This window comes from Marmota flaviventris, chromosome X (genome assembly GCF_047511675.1).
Source record: "Marmota flaviventris isolate mMarFla1 chromosome X, mMarFla1.hap1, whole genome shotgun sequence".
Taxonomy (NCBI): domain Eukaryota; kingdom Metazoa; phylum Chordata; class Mammalia; order Rodentia; family Sciuridae; genus Marmota; species Marmota flaviventris.
Window position 1 is genome coordinate 29474896 of NC_092518.1, and position 20470 is coordinate 29495365.

General features: G+C 34.2%; 1 protein-coding gene across 1 annotated transcript in view; it reads left to right on the forward strand.

The window, feature by feature from the left end:
* The window catches only part of Cfap47 (cilia and flagella associated protein 47), a 410015-nt gene that overhangs the window by 173675 nt on the left and 215870 nt on the right, over positions 1–20470 (forward strand). The window contains exons 34-36 of the mRNA XM_071606058.1: positions 5545–5642; positions 5899–6015; positions 18689–18823. Of these exons, the coding sequence (XP_071462159.1) occupies positions 5545–5642; positions 5899–6015; positions 18689–18823 (350 nt within the window). The remainder of the gene's footprint in view (positions 1–5544; positions 5643–5898; positions 6016–18688; positions 18824–20470) is intronic.

Here is a 20470-nt window from a genome sequence, read left to right on the forward strand (position 1 = left end):
AAATCTCAACCAATTTCTAGGAGAACATTCCTTCTTTTGTAACTTTGAAAAAGTTTCTGTAAAAGTGACATTTATCTATTTCTTGAATTCTGTAGAATTCATTAGTAAAACCATTGAGACTTTTGTTTTCTTTGTGGAGTTATTTTTAATAACAAACCAGCTATTTAACTTTTATGTAATTATTCTCATTTTTAATTTCCCCTTTTGTGAGACTTGATAGCATATTTTTATGAAATCAATGTCTTTGATCAAATTAAAAATATTAGCCCAGGGGCTGGGGATGTGGCTCAAGCGGTAGCGTGCTTGCCTGGCATGCACAGGGTGCTGGGTTCGATCCTCAGCACCACAGAAAAAAATAATAATAATAATAAAAAAATAAAGATGTTGTGTCCACCGAAACCTAAAAAATAAATATTAAAAAATTCTCTCTCTCTCTCTCTAAAAAAATATTAGCACAATATTATTTGTAAATTATTGTATATGTTGAATCATTTATGACTTCTAAATTATTTTCTTTATTTTCAATACTGTTTTCTTATGCCTTCATTTTTTAATTTATTCTTTCTCCATAGTAATTATCATCTTGGTTTTAAATTTTTTTTACTTTTCTTCCAGTTTAACGATCATTTATATGGAAATTCTACAAAGTATTACATATGTTATTTTACTTTCACATGATTGAGCTGATCTTATATATTTGTACATAATTATCTTATGAACATTAATTTACATATTTTCATAATTTAACTTCCTCTACAGTGTGATTTATTTTTACATTGAAGCATATATTACATCGCATTTCAAATGTGTTTTAAAACAAAAAGTGTACTGTTATCTTTCATGATACATATTAAAAAAATCCTCAAAATTACTAGCAAACAGAATCCAGCAACATATACAAAGAGTTAAACAATAATTACCAGATGAAATTTATCTCGTGTGCAAAGTGGATTCTGTAATACAGAATATCACAGTAAAAACAAGGCAAATGAATATTTCAATGGATGCAGAAACAGAAAATCATATATGCAACAAGGCACTTGTTTTGAGAATATATATAAACCTCGCATTAAGATATAAAGAAAAATAACCCAATTGAAAAATGGGCAAAGGATTTCAAAAAACATTTCTAAAATGAAGATAAGTAAATAGTTCATAAGTACATGGAAAGACACTCAACATAATTACTCATTAGGGAATTGCAAAGCAAATCAGCAATGAGATGGCACTTGACACCAACTTGCATAACTGAAATTTAAAAAAGAGAGTTTTATCCCTAGCACTGCAAAAAAAAAGGAGGAGGAGGAGGAGGAGGAGGAGGAGGAGGAGGAGGAGGAGGAGGAGGAGGAGGAGGAGGAGGAGGAGGAAGGGAGAATATAGCAAGTATTGGCAAAGATTTGTAGAAATTGGAACTCTATATGCATTGCTAAATGGATTGTAAAATGGTAGAATCACTTTAGAAAATAGTTTGGCGGTTTCTCAAAATGTTAAAAAATAAATTAACCAATAAGAGAGGATGTGCATGCATTGGGGCACAGAATATATGGGAAATCTTTGTACTTTCTCAGCAGTTTTGCTATGACTCTAAAAGTTCTTTTAAAAAACAAAGTCTTCTAAAAACTAGATTAGTGATATGATCCAGCAATTTCACTCATTAGTTTGTTTACTCAAGATAATAGAAAACATATATCCACACAGAAACCTTGTATGAATGTCCATAACATCATTATTCATAATAGCCAAACATCAGAGACAACACAAATGCCCATAAACTTATAAAGGGATAAACAAACCATTTTATTTGTGTGTGTGCATATATTCTACTTTATTAATATACATAATAATAATATTATACTATGTGAATATATGTATTAAATATATATGCATTCAAAAGTTCTAATGTTATTTAGCCATATAAAGTAGTGAAGCTTTGATACATGCTAAAACATGGATCAAAATATGCTGAGTGAAAACACTGGAATACAAGATAGCACATATTTTATGATTCCATTTTTTTGACATGCCCAGAATAGGCAATTTCATACAGCAGATTTGTTTTTCTAGAATATGGAGACAGCAAGAATTTTTCTATGGGATTTCTTTGTGTTGATAAAAATAAGTTATATGGCATAATAAGGTAACTATATAATTTACTGTATATTTATTTCAAAATAGCTACAAGAGAGGAATTTGAATGTTCTCAACACAAATAAATGATAAATGTTTTAGATTATGGATATGCTGATTTTCCTAATTTGAGTATCAAACATTGTGTTCATGTATTGAAATTTTGCACTCTACCTGTTAAGTATATAGAATTATTTTTTGATAAGTAAAAAATGAGTTAAAATAGTCTAAACATAGTAGAAATGATCATACAACTCTGAATGTATTAAATGGCAATAAATTGAACAATTAAAAGTGGGTGAAATTTGTTATATGAATTATTTCTGTTATAAATATCTAGTATAGAGGTTGGGGTTGTTGCTCAGTGGTAGAGTGCTTTCCTAGCATGTGTGAAACACTGGCTTTGATCCTCAGCACCACATAAAATAAATAAATAAATAAAACAAAGGTATTGTGTCCATGTTCAAGTAATTTTTTTTAAAAATCTAGTTATAATAAGCTAAAAATAGAATTTACATAGAAATTATACTAAAAAGTAAGTGAGAGCATGTATTAAATGATTCAATTTTATGTTTAATCTCAAAATCTCTTAATTCTTAATACCATTTAGGATCAGCATTTTTATTACTATTTTAATGTATCTTTATATTTAAGGTAATGTCAAGTAAAAATAGACAAAAGTGTAACTTGCAAAATAAAATTTTAAAACGTGTCAATCATCATTTGAATTTTCTGGTTCCTGACAAATGGTCACTAGAGTAGATTGCTGGTTCCCTCTCAAACAAACAAAACAGAACAACCTAGTCCAACTCTTCTCAGATGGAAGAGTTCTTCTCACCTGGAGAGATTTTTGTTAAGCTATTTTTATACCTTAGTTAAATGCTGGATTGGACCTAAAATTCTGCATTTTCAGCAGGCTTCCATTTGATGCTGGTATTGCTGATTCGCCTAGCTCACATTGAGAAGCAAAACCTTAGGGGGAGTATACAAGAAAGAATATTTTGTATCAAAAGAACTATCATGAAAGCAAAGAGAATCTTTGACATTCCTAAGGCTATGGTAACTGTAGTGAGGGCTTGGCAGCAGCCTTGGATATAAAAGACAAGATACAGGCATGGGATGTGAGATTAAAGAAGAGCTTTAAAGTTTTGTTTTACTTTTTCCCAACATTGTTCTGAAATATCACTGCCATTCTATTCTTACTGAAAGCCATGTTTGAGCATCAACAGCTTATGACTACTGGTAAGTAATAATCAAAGCAGCTCCAAAGTTGTGATAGGTTGAACAAAAAATAGGTGTCACTGATTTCTGCTGAAGAGAATGGAAAACTAGAAAAAACTCTGCTCCCACCCTTGTAATAACAGCAAAATCGAGACAAACAACAAATTCTAGATTTTTCTTAAAATATCCAGAAAACTGGGGCTGCAAGGCAAGAAAGTAGTCCAAAATCCGTGGAGGGACTGGATTCTTACAAGAACAGATGAGATGATAACCATGGTGTACTTATGGTAAATACAACTAGAAGAATTGAGTTAGGGTGTTTGTTTAATTGATTGAGTCCAGTGAGAGTATTAAGCTCCAAGGGGCCACACTTCAAGTATCCTGCATTCTCTTGCAAGTTTCACTCCCTGAACTTCATCCACTGGTGACTCACAGAGATAACTGGAGTGAATCCGTAGATCATGTTCTCCATAGTACAGACCTGGTATAGGGACAAGGAAGACTCCTATGTACCCTTGCCAGGGTTGGATTGCATTAAGGAATTTGGTGGGCAATGGTGGGCTTGGAAAAAAAGCTCCAGATGATGAAGACTAAACTCTTGCAATGGAGTTTTTATCCTTTCGCTAATGTCTATACAGGATGTGCATTTGCTCTCTGGTGGATACAATTTATATCCATTGCTGGCTGACTGATTACTATCAATGTAAACGGCTAGTAAATTGCCTTTTTCAGATGAAAGGATATTACTTCATCTCTTCTGAGAAAAATAAATACTGGTTATAAAAGTGAAAAATCTTTATTATTTATTGAAATCCATAGATGGTAAATTAAGAGAAACACATTTAGGTTTGCTGAGAGTAGATTTTAAGTGATCCCCACCCCCATACACACATATACAATGGTAACCATGTAGTGACAGGTATATTAATTAGCTTGATTATGGGAATCTTTACAGAAGATATGCCTATATCAAAATACCACATATGCCTTAAAGATGTACAACTTTTATTTGTCAATTATGCCTCAAGGCTGGAAAAGAGGAGAAGCACATTTGGTTTATCATTATTCAGCCAACCAGCAATCTGCATTTAAAATAATTGTTTTGATGACACTATACCTGTTATCAAACATAAAGTCGTAAGATTCCATCAGAAAAAAAAAAAAAAAACTGGAGCATTTCAGGTGAAAAAGTTCCAAGAACTTTCTGTGAAGTAGGGAATATCTACAGTTCAAGAGAAAAACTGAAGTCTTCCCCTTGCAGATGTAAACCAATCCTAGTTTGTGAAATTAAAATATGTATCATGAATACATCCTATTTTGGATTGTTCTTCATATAAAATGGGATTGAAGGAATTTGGGGGTATTTGTGATGATCACCATTTTTTCTCTTTGATTTCTGATTGGAATTTATCCTCAAACTAAGAAGAATCTTAGCTGTTTTGGAAACTTAAAATGTTGCATTCAACCTAGCAATTATTTCTACCCCTCTTCCCAATTTAGGAAAGTTTTTCAGATACTTACTTAATATGCAGATACTTTTTGTTCCAGTCTTGGCATAGTGATCATTTCTGTAGTTGAGGATTCTTTCATTATTCCTCCATCTTATATTCTTTTTGTTTTATGTAGTTCTGGGTATAGAAACTAAGGCCTCATGCATGCTAGGCAAGTGCTCTACCACTGTAGTACATACCCAGTCCCTTGTATTATCTTTTATAGGTCAGTTCTGATTTGTTTAAACCATAAATCTCCAACCTCTTCCACATGTTCTACATGTGTAAGAATTTCTACAACAAATAAAGAAATCTGACACTACAACTCTAGAGATTCAAGTAGTAGCACATCTTTTGAACCTCTTACACATGCATGTTCATGATTGTTGTTTAAACATATGAACCTCAAGATACTCAACAAGATGAATAGTCTTTAAATATTGGATTTCTCTTACATTAATGCATGATAGTATGTTTTTCAAAGAGTTTCATATTGAAATGAAGGGGACAGCTTGTCTTTAAAACCTTACAGATAGATATATTTCATGGTACTAAACTCTGTTTGAAATTTATTTTTCTTAGCAAAATAATATGCTTTTGGTTCTCTAAACAAAGGCAAAATTTTCTCTCATTATAGCTCAATTTGCCATAAGGTATCTTTTAACAAAGTAAAACTACTGTTGTTTACTCTTTTTCTTTGAAATAGATTCTGTTCCCTCTGAAAGATGGATAGTAAATTTTGACAAAGACCTTTTAGATGGCCTTGTTTTGGCAACACAGTTGGCAGCCTACTGCCCATTTTTGGTAAGTCATTTAACAGAACTTGGTGATTAAAGGCTGAAGCATAATATTCTGCAAATTTATTATTTTAAATGTCTTAGTTTTAATTCAAAAAGATGAATCTGAATGACTAGCATTGCCTTTTTGCTTATTTGTGCACTTTATTGCAATAATCTGTTACTTACAAATGTTAATATTTACATGAGTCCTTGCTGCACTACAGAAGACACTTGAAAAGCAGCAGTTTTATTCTATTAATAAGGATTGTTTCCTTTTCCAGATCAAGTCTCATTTTATAAATATGTACACACGACCAAGACGTCCTGAACAGTATCTTCACAATTGTCTGATTATTATAAATAGTCTTTATGAAATTGGCTTTGACTTGAACATACAGGTTGGTTCCTTTATAGCACACATTCTATATATATTTTATGAGTTTCTTTTTTGTTTACTCCTTTATAATCTTCCTTTTTTCCCAAATTTTAAATATAAATTGAAAAAATTCATACTTTTCTTAAAGTTTGGTAATTGAAACATGACTCTACAAAACCCTACTAGATGTTAAAAGTTATAGTATATAATTATTTGATGTTACATATAATATAATGATTATGTCTCTTCAAGTATATGTAATAAAAAGAACTTCTAGTCTAGGTGTCTGAAACCATAAGAACAAAGCCTAGGTACATTATTAACATTACTCTTTGTCTAAAAATGAATTAAAAGGAGAGGTAATTATAGGAATATAGATGTTGAATTGTCTTGTAATTTAGTATCAGATAATGAAAGTTTTCACTTTTGGTTTGAAATAAATATCTATATAGAGGTCACAATGGCAATATACATTTTCATTATATAAATTGAATTGCAAGTAATAATTCCATTTGACCTTTCACACCAAGTTTTCAATGGCAATATTCAAAAATATATTATGTATTTACTATCTTATGACCCCTTTGTTACTTAGGGATAATGAAATGATATAATAAATGATTCCTAACTTTGAAAAATATATAAATTTATTGAGTCATCATGATGCATATCTGTTAAAAGATGTTTTGCTCATTTAATCAAATATCAATAGGAATATTTGCAAAACATGTAGTAAGAATTCAGACGAAGGAAGAGATCAATGTGAGGTAGTCTGTACACCAATGACATTGTGAAGAAGGGATGACTAAGTTGGGATCATAAAAGGTAAATTGTATTTGGATTTCAAGGGGTGAAAGAAGTTGTTTGCTCAGAGGAAACAGCATAAACAGACTGGTTGTATGGGAAAATGATGTCCATTAAGGATATTTTGTGAATAGGTTTCCATAGTTGAAGTTTGGTGTTAGAGATGTAAATATAGGTACATATGGGATATTGGATATCAGCAGAAAAAGTCAGGAGGTTACTGTGTACATTATGGGAATAAAGGCTTTTACTTTTGGAACAATGATCAGGATGGACTGAGAGGAGAAAAGCTATCCACAGGGAGCACAGATCAAGCAGAATGTAATTTCAATTAGTCCAAGAGCACAGAAATTACTTTTCTAGTCATATCTAGTCATATCATTTTGAATGGTAACTGATAATAATAAGTTGATGTAAGAGAAATCATGAGGTTGTCTAGATCTGGTGGCTAGCTACAAAAGAAGAGCAAAAAGAAAGGACAGTTATGAATTTTTCATTCTATCTTCCAGAAAGATTGATGCTCAGGTCCAAATATAGTCTATATATAATTGTTCTTTATAATTGCTGGAGAAATGAGCTTTACAATTGCTTACTTTCTTTCTATGTTAAAGTAATTTGCATATTAAAGTCATTTTGCAACAGGCCTGAAAATTAAATTCTTTCCTATTGGTAGAGGTGTAAAGAGAAATTTTTGGTCAGAGAGTTCTTTTTAATAGTGCAGTTTTAAAGACAACATCTTAAAAAAGACCTTGGTTTGGAAGAATGAAATGTTTACAGTTTCCGTCAATTCAAAAAATTATTGAATCTCCTTCATGAATGATACAGGATAGACCCTACAGAGGTACATATATAGTTAAACTCTACCTACATCTTCAAAGGTGTGTTAGTCAGCTTTGTGTTGCCATGACCCAAATCCCTAACCAGAATGATTTATAGGAGGTTTAAAAGTTTATTTTGGCATTATGGTTTTAGAGGTTTAGACCATAGTTGGCTAACACCATGGCTCTGGGCCTGAGATGAGGCAGAACAGCATGGCAGACGGGTGTAGTAGAGAAAAACTGCTCAGTTCAGGTAGCCAGGAAGCAGAGAGAGCTAACAAGAAGGGCATTACATTTTGAGGAGAAAATGTAAACCCCAAAGGCATGCATGCCCCCAGTGACCTACTTACTCCAGCCATACTCAACCTGCCAACACTTATCACCCAGTACTAAAGTCCTTTCAAAATATTGATATATCAAATGGATTAATCTGCTGATTAGGTTATAACTCTCATAATCCTATCATTAGCTTTGGGGAGACATTTCATATATAAAACATAATGAAAGATTTTTCACACTAATAATAGGCAAATGAGAAAAGACTGATGCAAAGAAAACAGTTAATGGGGTAATAAAGAAACAATGTACTATGAGACTCAGAGGCAGGAAATCATTGTAATAAAGAAACCAGGAAAAGTTACATGGGACCCAGTGTTTAAGCTGGCTCTTGAGACTTTGGTGGCAGTTCGCAAGAAACTTCAAATATCTTTGTTTAGAAATATAATCCGGACCGACAGAACAGGCCCAGCGGCCCGCCGACATGGTAGACACATCACCCCAATTGGAGGAGGGGCAGAGCAGAGCCGCTGCCCGCTGCCCGCGCCTGCAAGATAGGCAGACCTGCAACCTGGAGAACAGGCCCAGCGGCCCGCCAGCGTGGTAGACAGATCACCCCTATTGGAGGAGGGACTCAGCCGTTGCCCGCAAGGTAGGCAGACCACGCGACCTGGAGAAGGGGCCCAGCGGCCCGCCGGTGTGATAGACAGATCACCCCAATTGGAGGAGGAGCACAGCCGCTGCCTGCCCCTGCAAGGGAGACTTTGCAACTATAAAAGAGCAATATAAATATATAGGGGGAAAATTCAAGAACACAACAGTTTCACCAAGCAGAAAGAAATGCGAGCAGTATGAAAAGACAAGGAACGAAAAGACCACAAGCAATGCAGGTCAATTCAACCTTAGAAGAGGTAATAGCTGCAGCAGATGGAATGTCGGATAAAGAATTCAGGATTTATATGCTTCAGATGATCTGGAGTCTCAAGGAAGACATTAGACAGCAAAATCAGACAATGAAAGATCACTTCAACAATGAATTACATAAACAAATACAAGAAGCAAAAGATCAACTATACAGGGAGATAGAGGTTATAAAAAACAAACAAACAGAAATCCTAGAAATGCAGGAAGCAATAACCAACATAAAAACTCAAATGAGAATACTACCAGCAGAGTAGAACACTTAGAAGATAGAACATCAGACAATGAAGACAAAGTATTTCAACTTGAAAAGAACATAGACAACTCAGCGAGACTCTTAAGAAACCATGAGCAGAACATCCAAGAAATATGGGATAACATAAAGAGACCAAACTTAAGAGTCATTGGGATACAGGAAGGTATAGAGGTCCAAACCAAAGGAATGAGCAATCTGTTCAACGAAATAATATGAGAAAACTTCCCAGACTTGAAGAATGAGACAGAATCCCAAATCCTAGAAGCCTACAGGATGCCGAACGTGCAAAATCATAAGAGATCCACACCTAGACACATTATAATGAAGATGCCCAACATACAGAATAAGGAGAGAATTTTAAAAGCTTCAAGAGAAAGGAAGCAGATTACATTTAGGGGTAAACCAATCAGGATAACAGCTGATCTTTCAACACAGACTCTGAAAGCTAGAAGATCCTGGAACAACATATTTCAAATGCTGAAAGAAAATAGGTTACAACCAAGAATTGTGTATCCAGCGAAATTAAGCTTCAGGATGGAAGATGAAAGTAAAACCTTCCACGATAAACAAAAGCTAAAAGAATTCGCAGCTAGAAAACCATTTCTTCAAAACATCCTCGGCAAAACATTACAGGAAGAGGAAATGGAAAATAACAATGAAAACCAACAGTGGGAGGTAGTACAGTAAAGGGAAAAAATAATCAAAGAGGAAAAACAAACCATGTTAAGTAACATAAATAAACAAATATGGCTGGAAGAACAATCCATATCTCAATAATAACCCTAAAGGTTAGTGGCTTAAACTCACCAATTAAGAGACACAGGCTAGTAGAGTGGATCAAAAAAAAAAAAAGATCCAACAATACGCTGCCTACAGGAGACGCATTTGATAGGAAAAGACATACATAGGCTGAAGGTGAAAGGTTGGGAAAAATCATATCACTCATATGGACTTCGGAAACAAGCAGGAGTGTCCATACTCATATCAAATAAAATAGATTTCAAGCCAAAGTTAATCAAAAGAGATAAAGAGGGACACTACATACTGCTCAAGGGAACCATACCCCAACAAGACATAACAATCATAAATATATATGCCCCAAACAATGGTGCAGTTATGTTCATCAAATAAACTCTTCTCAAGTTCAAGAGTCTAATAGACCACCATACAATAATCATGGGAGACTTCAACACACCTCTCTCACCACTGGACAGATCTTCCAAACAAAAGTTGAATAAAGAAACTATAGAACTCAATAACACAATTAATAACCTAGACTTAATTGACATATATAGAATATACCACCCAACATCAAGCAGTTACACTTTTTTCTCAGCAGCACATGGATCCGTCTCAAAAATAGATCATATATTATGTCACAGGGCAACTCTTAGACATTATAAAGGAGTAGAGATAATACCATGCATCTTATCTGATCATAATGGAATGAAACTGGAAATCAATGATAAAAGAAGGAAGGAAAAATCATGCATCACTTGGAGAATGAACAATAGGTTACTGAATGATCAATGGGTTATAGAAGACATCAAGGAGGAAATTTAAAAATTCTTAGAGATAAATGAAAACAAAGACACAACATATCGGAATCTATGGGACACAATGAAAGCAGTTCTAAGAGGAAAATTCATTGCCTGGAGTTCATTCCTTAAAAAAAGGAAAAACCAACAAATAACTGATCTCACACTTCATCTCAAAATCCTAGAAAAAGAAGAGCAAAACAACAGCAAAAGAAGTAGAAGGCAAGAAATAATTAAAATCAGAGCTGAAATTAATGAAATTGAAACAAAAGAAACAATTGAAAAAATTGACAAAACTAAAAGTTGGTTCTTTGAAAAAATAAATAAGATCGACAGACCCTTAGCCATGCTAACGAAGAGAAGAAGAGAGAGAAATCAAATTACTAGCATATGGGATGAAAAAGGCAATATCACAACAGACACTTCAGAAATACAGAAGATAATTAGAAATTATTTTGAATCCTTATACTCCAATAAAATAGAAGATAGTGAAGGCATCGATAAATTTCTTAAGTCATATGATCTACCCAGATTGAGTCAGGAAGATATAGACAACCTAAACAGACCAATACCAATTGAGGAAATAGAAGAAGCAATCAAAAGACTACCAACTAAGAAAAGCCCAGGACCAAATGGGTATACAGCAGAGTTTTACAAAACCTTTAAAAAAGAAATAATACCAATACTTTTCAAGCTATTCCAGGAAATAGAAAAAGAGGGAGAACTTCCAAATTCATTCTACGAGGCCAACATCACCCTGATTCCTAAACCAGACAAAGATACTTCAAAGAAAGAAAACTACAGACCAATATCTCTAATGAATATAGATGCAAAAATCCTCAATAAAATTCTGGCGAATCAGATACAAAAACATATCAAAAAAATTGTGCACCATGATCAAGTAGGATTCATCCCTGGGATGCAAGGCTGGTTCAATATACGGAAATCAATAAATGTTATTCACCACATCAATAGACTTAAAGATAAGAAACATATGATCATCTCGATAGATGCAGAAAAAGCATTCGACAAAGTACAGCATCCCTTTATGTTCAAAACTCTAGAAAAACTAGGGATAACAGGAAAATACCTCAATATTGTAAAAGCTATCTATGCTAAGCCTCAGGCTAGCATCATTCTGATCAGAGAAAAATTGAAGGCATTCCCTCTAAAATTTGGAACAAGACAGGGATGCCCTCCCTCACCACTTCTGTTCAACATAGTTCTCAAAACACTGGCCAGAGCAATTAGACAGATGAAAGAATTTAAAGGCATAAAAATAGGAAAAGAAGAACTTAAATTATCACTATTTGCAGAATACATGATTCTATACCTAGCAGTCCCAAAAGGGTCTACAAAGAAATTATTAGAGCTAATAAATGAATTCAGCAAAGTGGCAGGATATAAAATCAACACACATAAATCACAGGCATTCCTGTATATCAGCGACAAATCCTCTGAAATGGAAATGAGGACAACCACTCCATTCACAATATCCTCAAAAAAAATAAAATACTTGGGAATCAACCTAACAAAAGAGGTGAAAGACTTATACAATGAAAACTACAGAACCCTAAAGAGAGAAATAGAAGAAGATCTTAGAAGATGGAAAAATATACCCTGTTCATGGATAGGCAGAACTAACATCATCAAAATCGCGATATTACCAAAAGTTCTCTATAGGTTTAATGCAATGCCAATCAAAATCCCAATGGCATTTCTTGTAGAAATAGATAAAGCAATCATGAAATTCATATGGAAAAATAAAAGACCCAGAATAGCAAAAATAACTCTAAGCAGGAAGTGTGAATCAGGCGGTATAGCGATACCATACTTCAGAGTGTACTACAGAGCAATAGTAACAAAAACAGCATGGTACTGGTACCAAAACAGGCGGGTGGACCAATGGTACAGAATAGAGGACACAAAAACCAATCCACAATATTACAACTATCTTATATTTGATAAAGGGGCTAAAAGCGTGCAATGGAGGAAGGATAGCATCTTCAACAAAGATGGTGCTGGGAAAACTGGAAATCCATATGCAACAAAATGAAACTGAATCCCTTTCTCTCGCCATGCACAAAAGTTAACTCAAAATGGATCACGGAACTTGATATCAAATCAGAGACACGGCGTCTGATAGAAGAAAAAGTTGGCTACGATCTACATACTGTGGGGTCGGGCTCCAAATTCCTCAATAGGACACCCATAGCACAAGAGTTAATAACTAGAATCAACAAATGGGACTTACTCAAACTAAAAAGCTTTTTCTCAGCAAAAGAAACAATAAGAGAGGTAAATAGGGAGCCTACATCCTGGGAACAAATCTTTACTCCTCACACTTCAGATAGAGCCCTAATATCCAGAGTATACAAAGAACTCAAAAAATTAAACAATAAGAAAACAAATAATTCAATCAACAAATGGGCCAAGGACCTGAACAGACACTTCTCAGAGGAGGACATACAATCAATCAACAAGTACATGAAAAAATGCTCACCATCTCTAGTAGTCAGAGAAATTCAAATCAAAACCACCCTAAGATACCATCTCACTCCAGTAAGATTGGCAGCCATTATGAAGTCAAACAGCAACAAGTGCTGGCGAGGATGTGGGGAAAAGGGTACACTTGTACATTGCTGGTGGGACTGCAAATTGGTGCGGCCAATTTGGAAAGCAGTATGGAGATTTGTTGGAAAACTTGGAATGGAGCCACCATTTGACCCAGTTATTCCCCTTCTCGGTCTATTCCCTAAAGACCTAAAAAGAGCATACTACAGGGACACTGCTACATCAATGTTCATAGCAGCATAATTCACAATAGCAAGACTGTGGAACCAACCTAGATGCCCTTCAATAGATGAATGGATAAAAAAAATGTGGCATTTATACACAATGGAGTATTACTCTGCATTAAAAAATGACAAAATCATAGAATTTGCAGGGAAATGGATGGCATTAGAGCAGATTATGCTAAGTGAAGCTAGCCAATCCTTAAAAAACAAATGCCAAATGTCTTCTTTGATATAAGGTGAGTAACTAAGTATAGAGTAGGGAGGAAGAACATGAGAAGAAGATTAACATTAAACAGGGATGAGAGGTGGGAGGGAAAGGGAGAGAGAAGGGAAATTGCATGGAAATGGAAGGAGACCCTCAGGGTTATACAAAATTACATACAAGAGGAAGTGAGGGGAAAGGGAAAAAATAACAAGGGGGAGAAATGAATTACAATAGATGGGGTAGAGAGAGAAGAGTGGAGGGTAGGGTAGGGGATGGGGGATAGTAGAGGATAGGAAAGGCAGCAGAATACAACAGACACTAGTATGGCAATATGTAAATCAGTGGATGTGTAACTGATGTGATTCTGCAATCTGTATACGGGGTAAAAATGGAATTTCATAACCCACTTGAATAAAAATGTGAAATATGATATATCAAGAACTATGTAATGTTTTGAACAACCAACAATAAAAATTAAAAAAATAAAATAAAATATTATATTAACAAATAAAGAAATATAATCCATCAAACATTATGATTCACTCCTTTTCTTTATGATTTCCTCAGATATGTTGAGTCAAGCTGTCTATATTATTATATAGAGAAAATACTTAAAAATAAATATCTGCGAGATAAAATGTGGAGGCATTTCAAGATTTGATTAATGAGGAAATTGACAATTAACATAGAAGATAATAACCAAGGCTTTATTAGCCAGTTGTGATGCCAAAGTTACCAACCAGGTCAATTGGCAGATTTAGAAATGTCATCCTTAATTTAACTCATCAGTAGTAAATTAATGCAGATGTTTATACTGGTCCACATTCGATTCCTGTGACATTTAGCACTGGACTTATTTATTAATATTTAAGTTTCATTTTCATTATGCCCTTTGTTACAACTGGAAAATCAGCTGGATAAGTTGCTGTGTATATGTTATATCCTCTTGTAGAATCCTTCTAACAGGAAGATACAGCTATTAAGTATTCTCCTTTTTAATTATATAGTTTTTACTTAAAGCAGAAATATTGTGGGAATTGTTTGATCTCAGGATAACATGTATATTTTATTCCCTCATGTAAAAGTGGACATAAGAAAATAAAGCTAATAAATAATTTATACAGGTTGTATGTAATTTAATGAGTAATGATGGGAGCTAAGGGTGAATAGATAATCTATGTCCTTAAAATTTATTGTTTGCTTTTGTCTTGTTACCTAGGATACTTTAAGTCTAAAATAGCCAAATTCATGAGTATAAAAGTAGGTTTAATGAAAAATAAGGAAATGGAATATTTTGCATCAGATTTAGCCAGGCAGTAAAAATTCTAGGAATTCAGGTGTTCCAATAAAGTTATGAAGGACTCTTTATCTCAGCTTCCTTTAGACATGTACACTAAGAAATCCAAAATTCCTGCTGAAATTTTCACATAGCACCTTCATTCATGTAGCTAGATCTGAGACTGAGTAGCACTTCTTATTGTGCTTTTCATTTTGCAAAAACTAAACCTCTTCCAATGACCTCACAGCATATTTCTAATTGCATATCATTGATAAGAATTGCGTCATGTTTGTGACTAAACCAGTGGTGGATAAAAGGAATAGAACTCCTACAAAAAGTGGGATTCTTAGTAAAGATGAAAGAAGGAATTGGCTGCTGGGAAATCAACAGTGGTATCTATAGGATTGCAGTATGTCTTTGGGCAATGTTAGTAATGGCACGTTAAATCCATCATAAAGCCAGGACCACATCACCTCTTCTAGCTACTGATGATGAAACTGAGGCCTAGGAAATCCAGTTCAGTTAGTCAAGAGCATGGCACTCTATAGAAGTAGAACTTGAATTTAGTTTACCAGATTCTACTTTTGCATTTTTTTCTATTATTATTTTGTTTGCTTATTTGTATTAGTCAACTTTCCATTACTACAATGCCTGAAATAATTAAATTGTAAAGATAGAAGAGTTATTTTGCCTCATGTTTTTGGAAGTTCTAGTCTAAAATCAAGAGACCCCATTGTTTTGGGCTTCTGATAAGGGTAGCACATCACAGCAGTAGTATGGGAAGGAACAAAGTGTTTATCTCATGGTTTAGAAATGAAAGAGAAAAAGGAAGAGACAGTGTCCCACTATCCCCTCCAAGGGTACACCCCCATTGACCTAAGACCTCTCACTTATCCTCATCCATTAAAGTTCCACTACTTTCCAGTAATGCCATGCTGGGCACCAAGACTTTAACACATGGAATTTTGAAGGGATATTCAACATCAAAACGATAGCAGTTTACTTCCCTGTTCTTTTGTTAATGCAATAGAAAAATGCTATCTTCATGGGGAAAAAGGACTAATACAATTGATGTTCTAGAAGGTTGGATCTATATAGGAAAAGTTATTATTATATTTTTAAAAGGAATTTCACATGAAAATATTTTTTCAGAGAAACATAACTTGCTTTCATTCCCCTTTTTCTAATCCATTGAGGAAGGATGGAAATAGGAAAGACAGTAGAATGAATCAGACATCACTTTCTTATGTTCATATATGAATACAACATGAGTGAAAATCCACATCGTATACAACACCAAGAATTGTGTTCTAATTAGAACCAGTTATACTCCATGTATGTATAGCATCTCATGTATTTCTAAAAAGATCAAATAAAAAATTTTTAAAAGAAACATGTTTTACCATTTGCCTTTTTAAAAGGTCTAGGATTAAATTGCTTTAGGTTATTTTCAGTTAAATGTATCATAAAGATGAGAATGTTCCTTTATTTTATTTCTAAGTATAGTGGCATGTTTTTCCATTAAGAGAAACATTTTTAAATTACTGGATTTTTATCATATTTTCAAAGGTACATTTTTACATTATTTATATATTTCTACTAATACAATTTTGTATCATAGATACTAAAGCAGGTTCAAAAGACTTTTATTAACCCCACATGTAAGCCCATACATAGTGTTTTTCTACTAGTTTTCCCTTTTTTTTCCAACAAACAAATCTCTCCTCACCTTAGATAGCCCCTCTTGGGATCATATCTTTCATGGACTGGTTCAATACATAGGGTCCAGCCAGGACATATTCTTCACTTTGAAATTTACCTTCTTACACTTTAAAGATGCATATGGGACTTAAACTCTATGTTCTATATTTTGTCTTTAATTTGTTCTTGAACCACTTACTTTTGTCTATTGTTTAATACTATCTTTATTGAGGGATGTGAGGTCATAGACTACTGATGAGAAACTTGGGTAACTTGGTATATTTCCAAGTTATTCTCAAATCGTACCCTCAGGCAACTTTCTATGCTGCTAAGGCAGGCAGGACAATTCCTTATTTATTTATTTATTTATTTATTTATTTATTTACTTACTTACTTACTTGCTTATTTTTAAATCAGTCTCCTCCCCAGGCACCTTCATTGGCAAATGTTATTCCTAATTGGCAAAACAAGAAAGAACAAATCCTTACTTCTTCCAAAGAAGACAAGAGTGTATTAGGAAATATAAACTAGCAGATGACCAGAGGGGCTATCATTATTCTCTGGAAACTGCTGCCAAAGTTCAGAATCACTTGCATAATACATTAGAACCTGGCTCACACTGTTTGTACTTCCAGACTAGGCCCAGATCATTTTCAATTATAAACTTGGTTGTGTGCCATTAAGTCATAGTAGATCTTCATGGGACTGCTGAGAGCTCCCTTTGCATTGACAATGACAGAACTGCTCATTTATTAGTGGTCTTGTATGTCTTTGGATGCCTGCCTCTCACCAATCCCAATACCTCTTTTCTGTGAAAAATCTTCCCCACTACATTCACCTTTTTCAAAGAGATCACATGCACTACATAAACTGATAGAGTCCTTCCTACAACTGCATGATTCTACGTTTTTATCTTCAGGCTTACATTTTGGATACATTTATTGCCCCAGCTATTATTCCTTTGTAACTTTGAATTTTATCTTATATCAATTTTAACAGCCATCTCTAATTTATGTTGTTTATCAGTGAAGTTACATTTTCTGCATTATAATTGTTCGTTCTGCATAAGACACTTTCCCAATAACCATAAGCTTGATCTGCCTGAATTGTTGCTTTTTATCTCATTATTCCTTGTTCAAAAACCAAATCCTGCCAGGCATGGTGGCACATGCCTGTAATTACAGTGACTCCAGAGGCTGAGTAGGAGGATCACACGTTTAAGGCCATCATCTGAAATTTATCAAGGCCCTAAGCAGCTTAGTGAGCCCTGTGTCATAAAAAATAAACAGGGCTGTGGATGTAGCTCAGTAGTAAAGCATCCCTGGGTTCAATCCTCAGTACCAAACAAATCAAATCAAATCCCTCATCTTGGCATCCAGAACCTCCACAATGTGACCCAAAACTCACTCTTCTCCCACTGCTTATCCCTTCTAACCTTATGCATAATATAAATTGTTCTCCTTTCCTGAACAAACTCTGTGCTTCTTTATATCCTTGCTCCATGGTACTCTGCCATGGTGCTCTGCTTTTCTGATAGAATGTACCTTCTCCATTACCAGTCACAACCTATTTAAAGTCCAAGAATTATTTTTTTCCAATACTGGTTACTGAACCCATGTCTGGTGAATGCTAGGCAAGTACTCTGCCACTGAGCTGCATCCCCAGCCCTTCTGTTAAAACAATTTATTTTGAGACAGAGTCTTGCTAAGTTGCCCAGGCTGGCCTTGAAATTGTGACCCTCCTATCTCAGCTTCTTGAGGAGCCAAAATTACAGGTGCCAATCATTGTTTATGCCACATTTCATGTGCCATTTACTCCTATAGACTTTTACTTGAAAATTTCTTGTCATCTTTTACTTCAGCATCTTTGTGATGTGAGGTCAGTGTTCTGATTAGAGTATATCATCTTTAACACTTAGGTAAAGCTCTTCTAAGTCAGAATACTATTTTGTTCTCTGTATCTATGTTTCAGTGTCATTGTCCATCAAAAGCATGCTAAAAATGTCTTAAATAATCCAATATTGGTATATTACACCTATTCTTTCTTTGTATTTTTTGTCTGTATATCCTCTAATTTATGTTTCTCTTCTTTGGAACCAGGCCACTGACATCTGTGATCCAAATCCAATCCTGATGCTCATGCTTTGTGTCTATATGTATGAAAGGCTCCCTACATATCTCCCCAAGAAGGTGGTGCCATTTCATTGTACTCTCTATGACACTGTAATAAGACAGGTAAGGATATCTGTGGGGCCACAAGACATATGGCATTAAACACTTAAGTAAGGTTTTGGATGTTTCTTTCCCAAAACAAAATTTATTACAGTTAACTATTATTTCCCATTTTGTAAATCTGTTTATATTTCTTTATATCATCTTCATATTTCTGTATAGCACTTAATCACTTTCATTTATCAAATATTATTAATATTGGGTTATGGATGTTTTCAGTGGTTAAGTGAATGCTTAGCATGCACCAGGCCATTTTTTTGATCCCCAGCACCATAAAAAGAGAAAGTTAATACTAACACTAGCTAATACATAAGCATAAACATTAATTATGATGTTTGTATACTAAGTTTTTTTGTTACTGTGCCCAAAATACCTTATAACAACTTAGAGAAGAAAAAGGTTATTTGGGTTTATGGTTTCAGAGGTTCAGTCCATGGTCAGTCAACTCTTGTTCAGGACCTGAAGTGAGAGAGAACCTCATGGTGGAAGGGCATGATGGAGGAAAGCTGCTCAGCTCATGGCACCAGGAAACAAAGAGAAAGGAAGGAGCCATGGACTGATATAGTCCAAGCAATGCATCCTGTGAGCTACTTCCTTTAGCCATACCACATTTGTCTACAGTTACCACCCAGTTGTCCCTCTCTGGCGATTACTGCATTGCCTAACACATGAGCTTTTCAGGGGACACCTCATATCCAAACAATAACAATGTTAAAAATTGAAAACATATTTAAATGAAAACATGATTTATTTCCTCATTTATCTCTTTACTAGAAGTAATCTTCAGACCTTAAGATTATGCATTAAATATAAAGAGGTATCTTTTGCTTTTCACACATATCAGGTAAGTTTTTCAAGAAACAAAACAAAAATTAAATATAAATGCAATGTAAAACTTAAATTACAACATGCTTTGCTTTTGTCTTTAATTTAAGAAAGTCAGTGACTTGGAAATCACTGAGACTCTTTGATGTATTTTGCTCTTATGAATCAACCCCATAAATGGTAGTGCCTAAGTCAGAGAACATCATTATTATCAACCCTATCAACCCTCCCAAATATAGACAAAACTTATCAAATGGCTTCTCAAATTGAAATAAAATACCTCTATGCCTATGTGTCAGTAAGAGAAACATAAATGATGGAACTAGTAAAAAAAAATATAGTGGTCATTGAAAAAAAGCAACAAAGTATAGTGATTTTCTGAGAATTTTCAAAAGCAATTGAACTTTTCTTCTTTTTTTTTGAATAAATTTCACACTGAGATCACTGGAACAGTCTTACATCAGATGAATCTAATACCTTTGTTTCATATATCTAATATGACAAAAGGAGAATAAGTGGCTTCCTTAAGATCTAAGCAATGGCTATGAAAGTTCCAAGACTGTAAGCCAGTAATAGTCCATAAAGAATCCGCTATGATTTTCATCATTTTCCAAAAAGAAAATGGAAATGAGCTCTCTGGGACTTCAAAATCACTTGTTCCATTAATGAATACTTGAAATAGAGACATATATACATGCATATAGTGTGCATAAATATGTACATACATAAAAAATACTATACTAGAATGGTCTTTCCCTCATTAGAAATAATATCTTTAATTGTTAAGTAACATGAAATCCCAATATTCTTGGAGGCAGAGGGAAG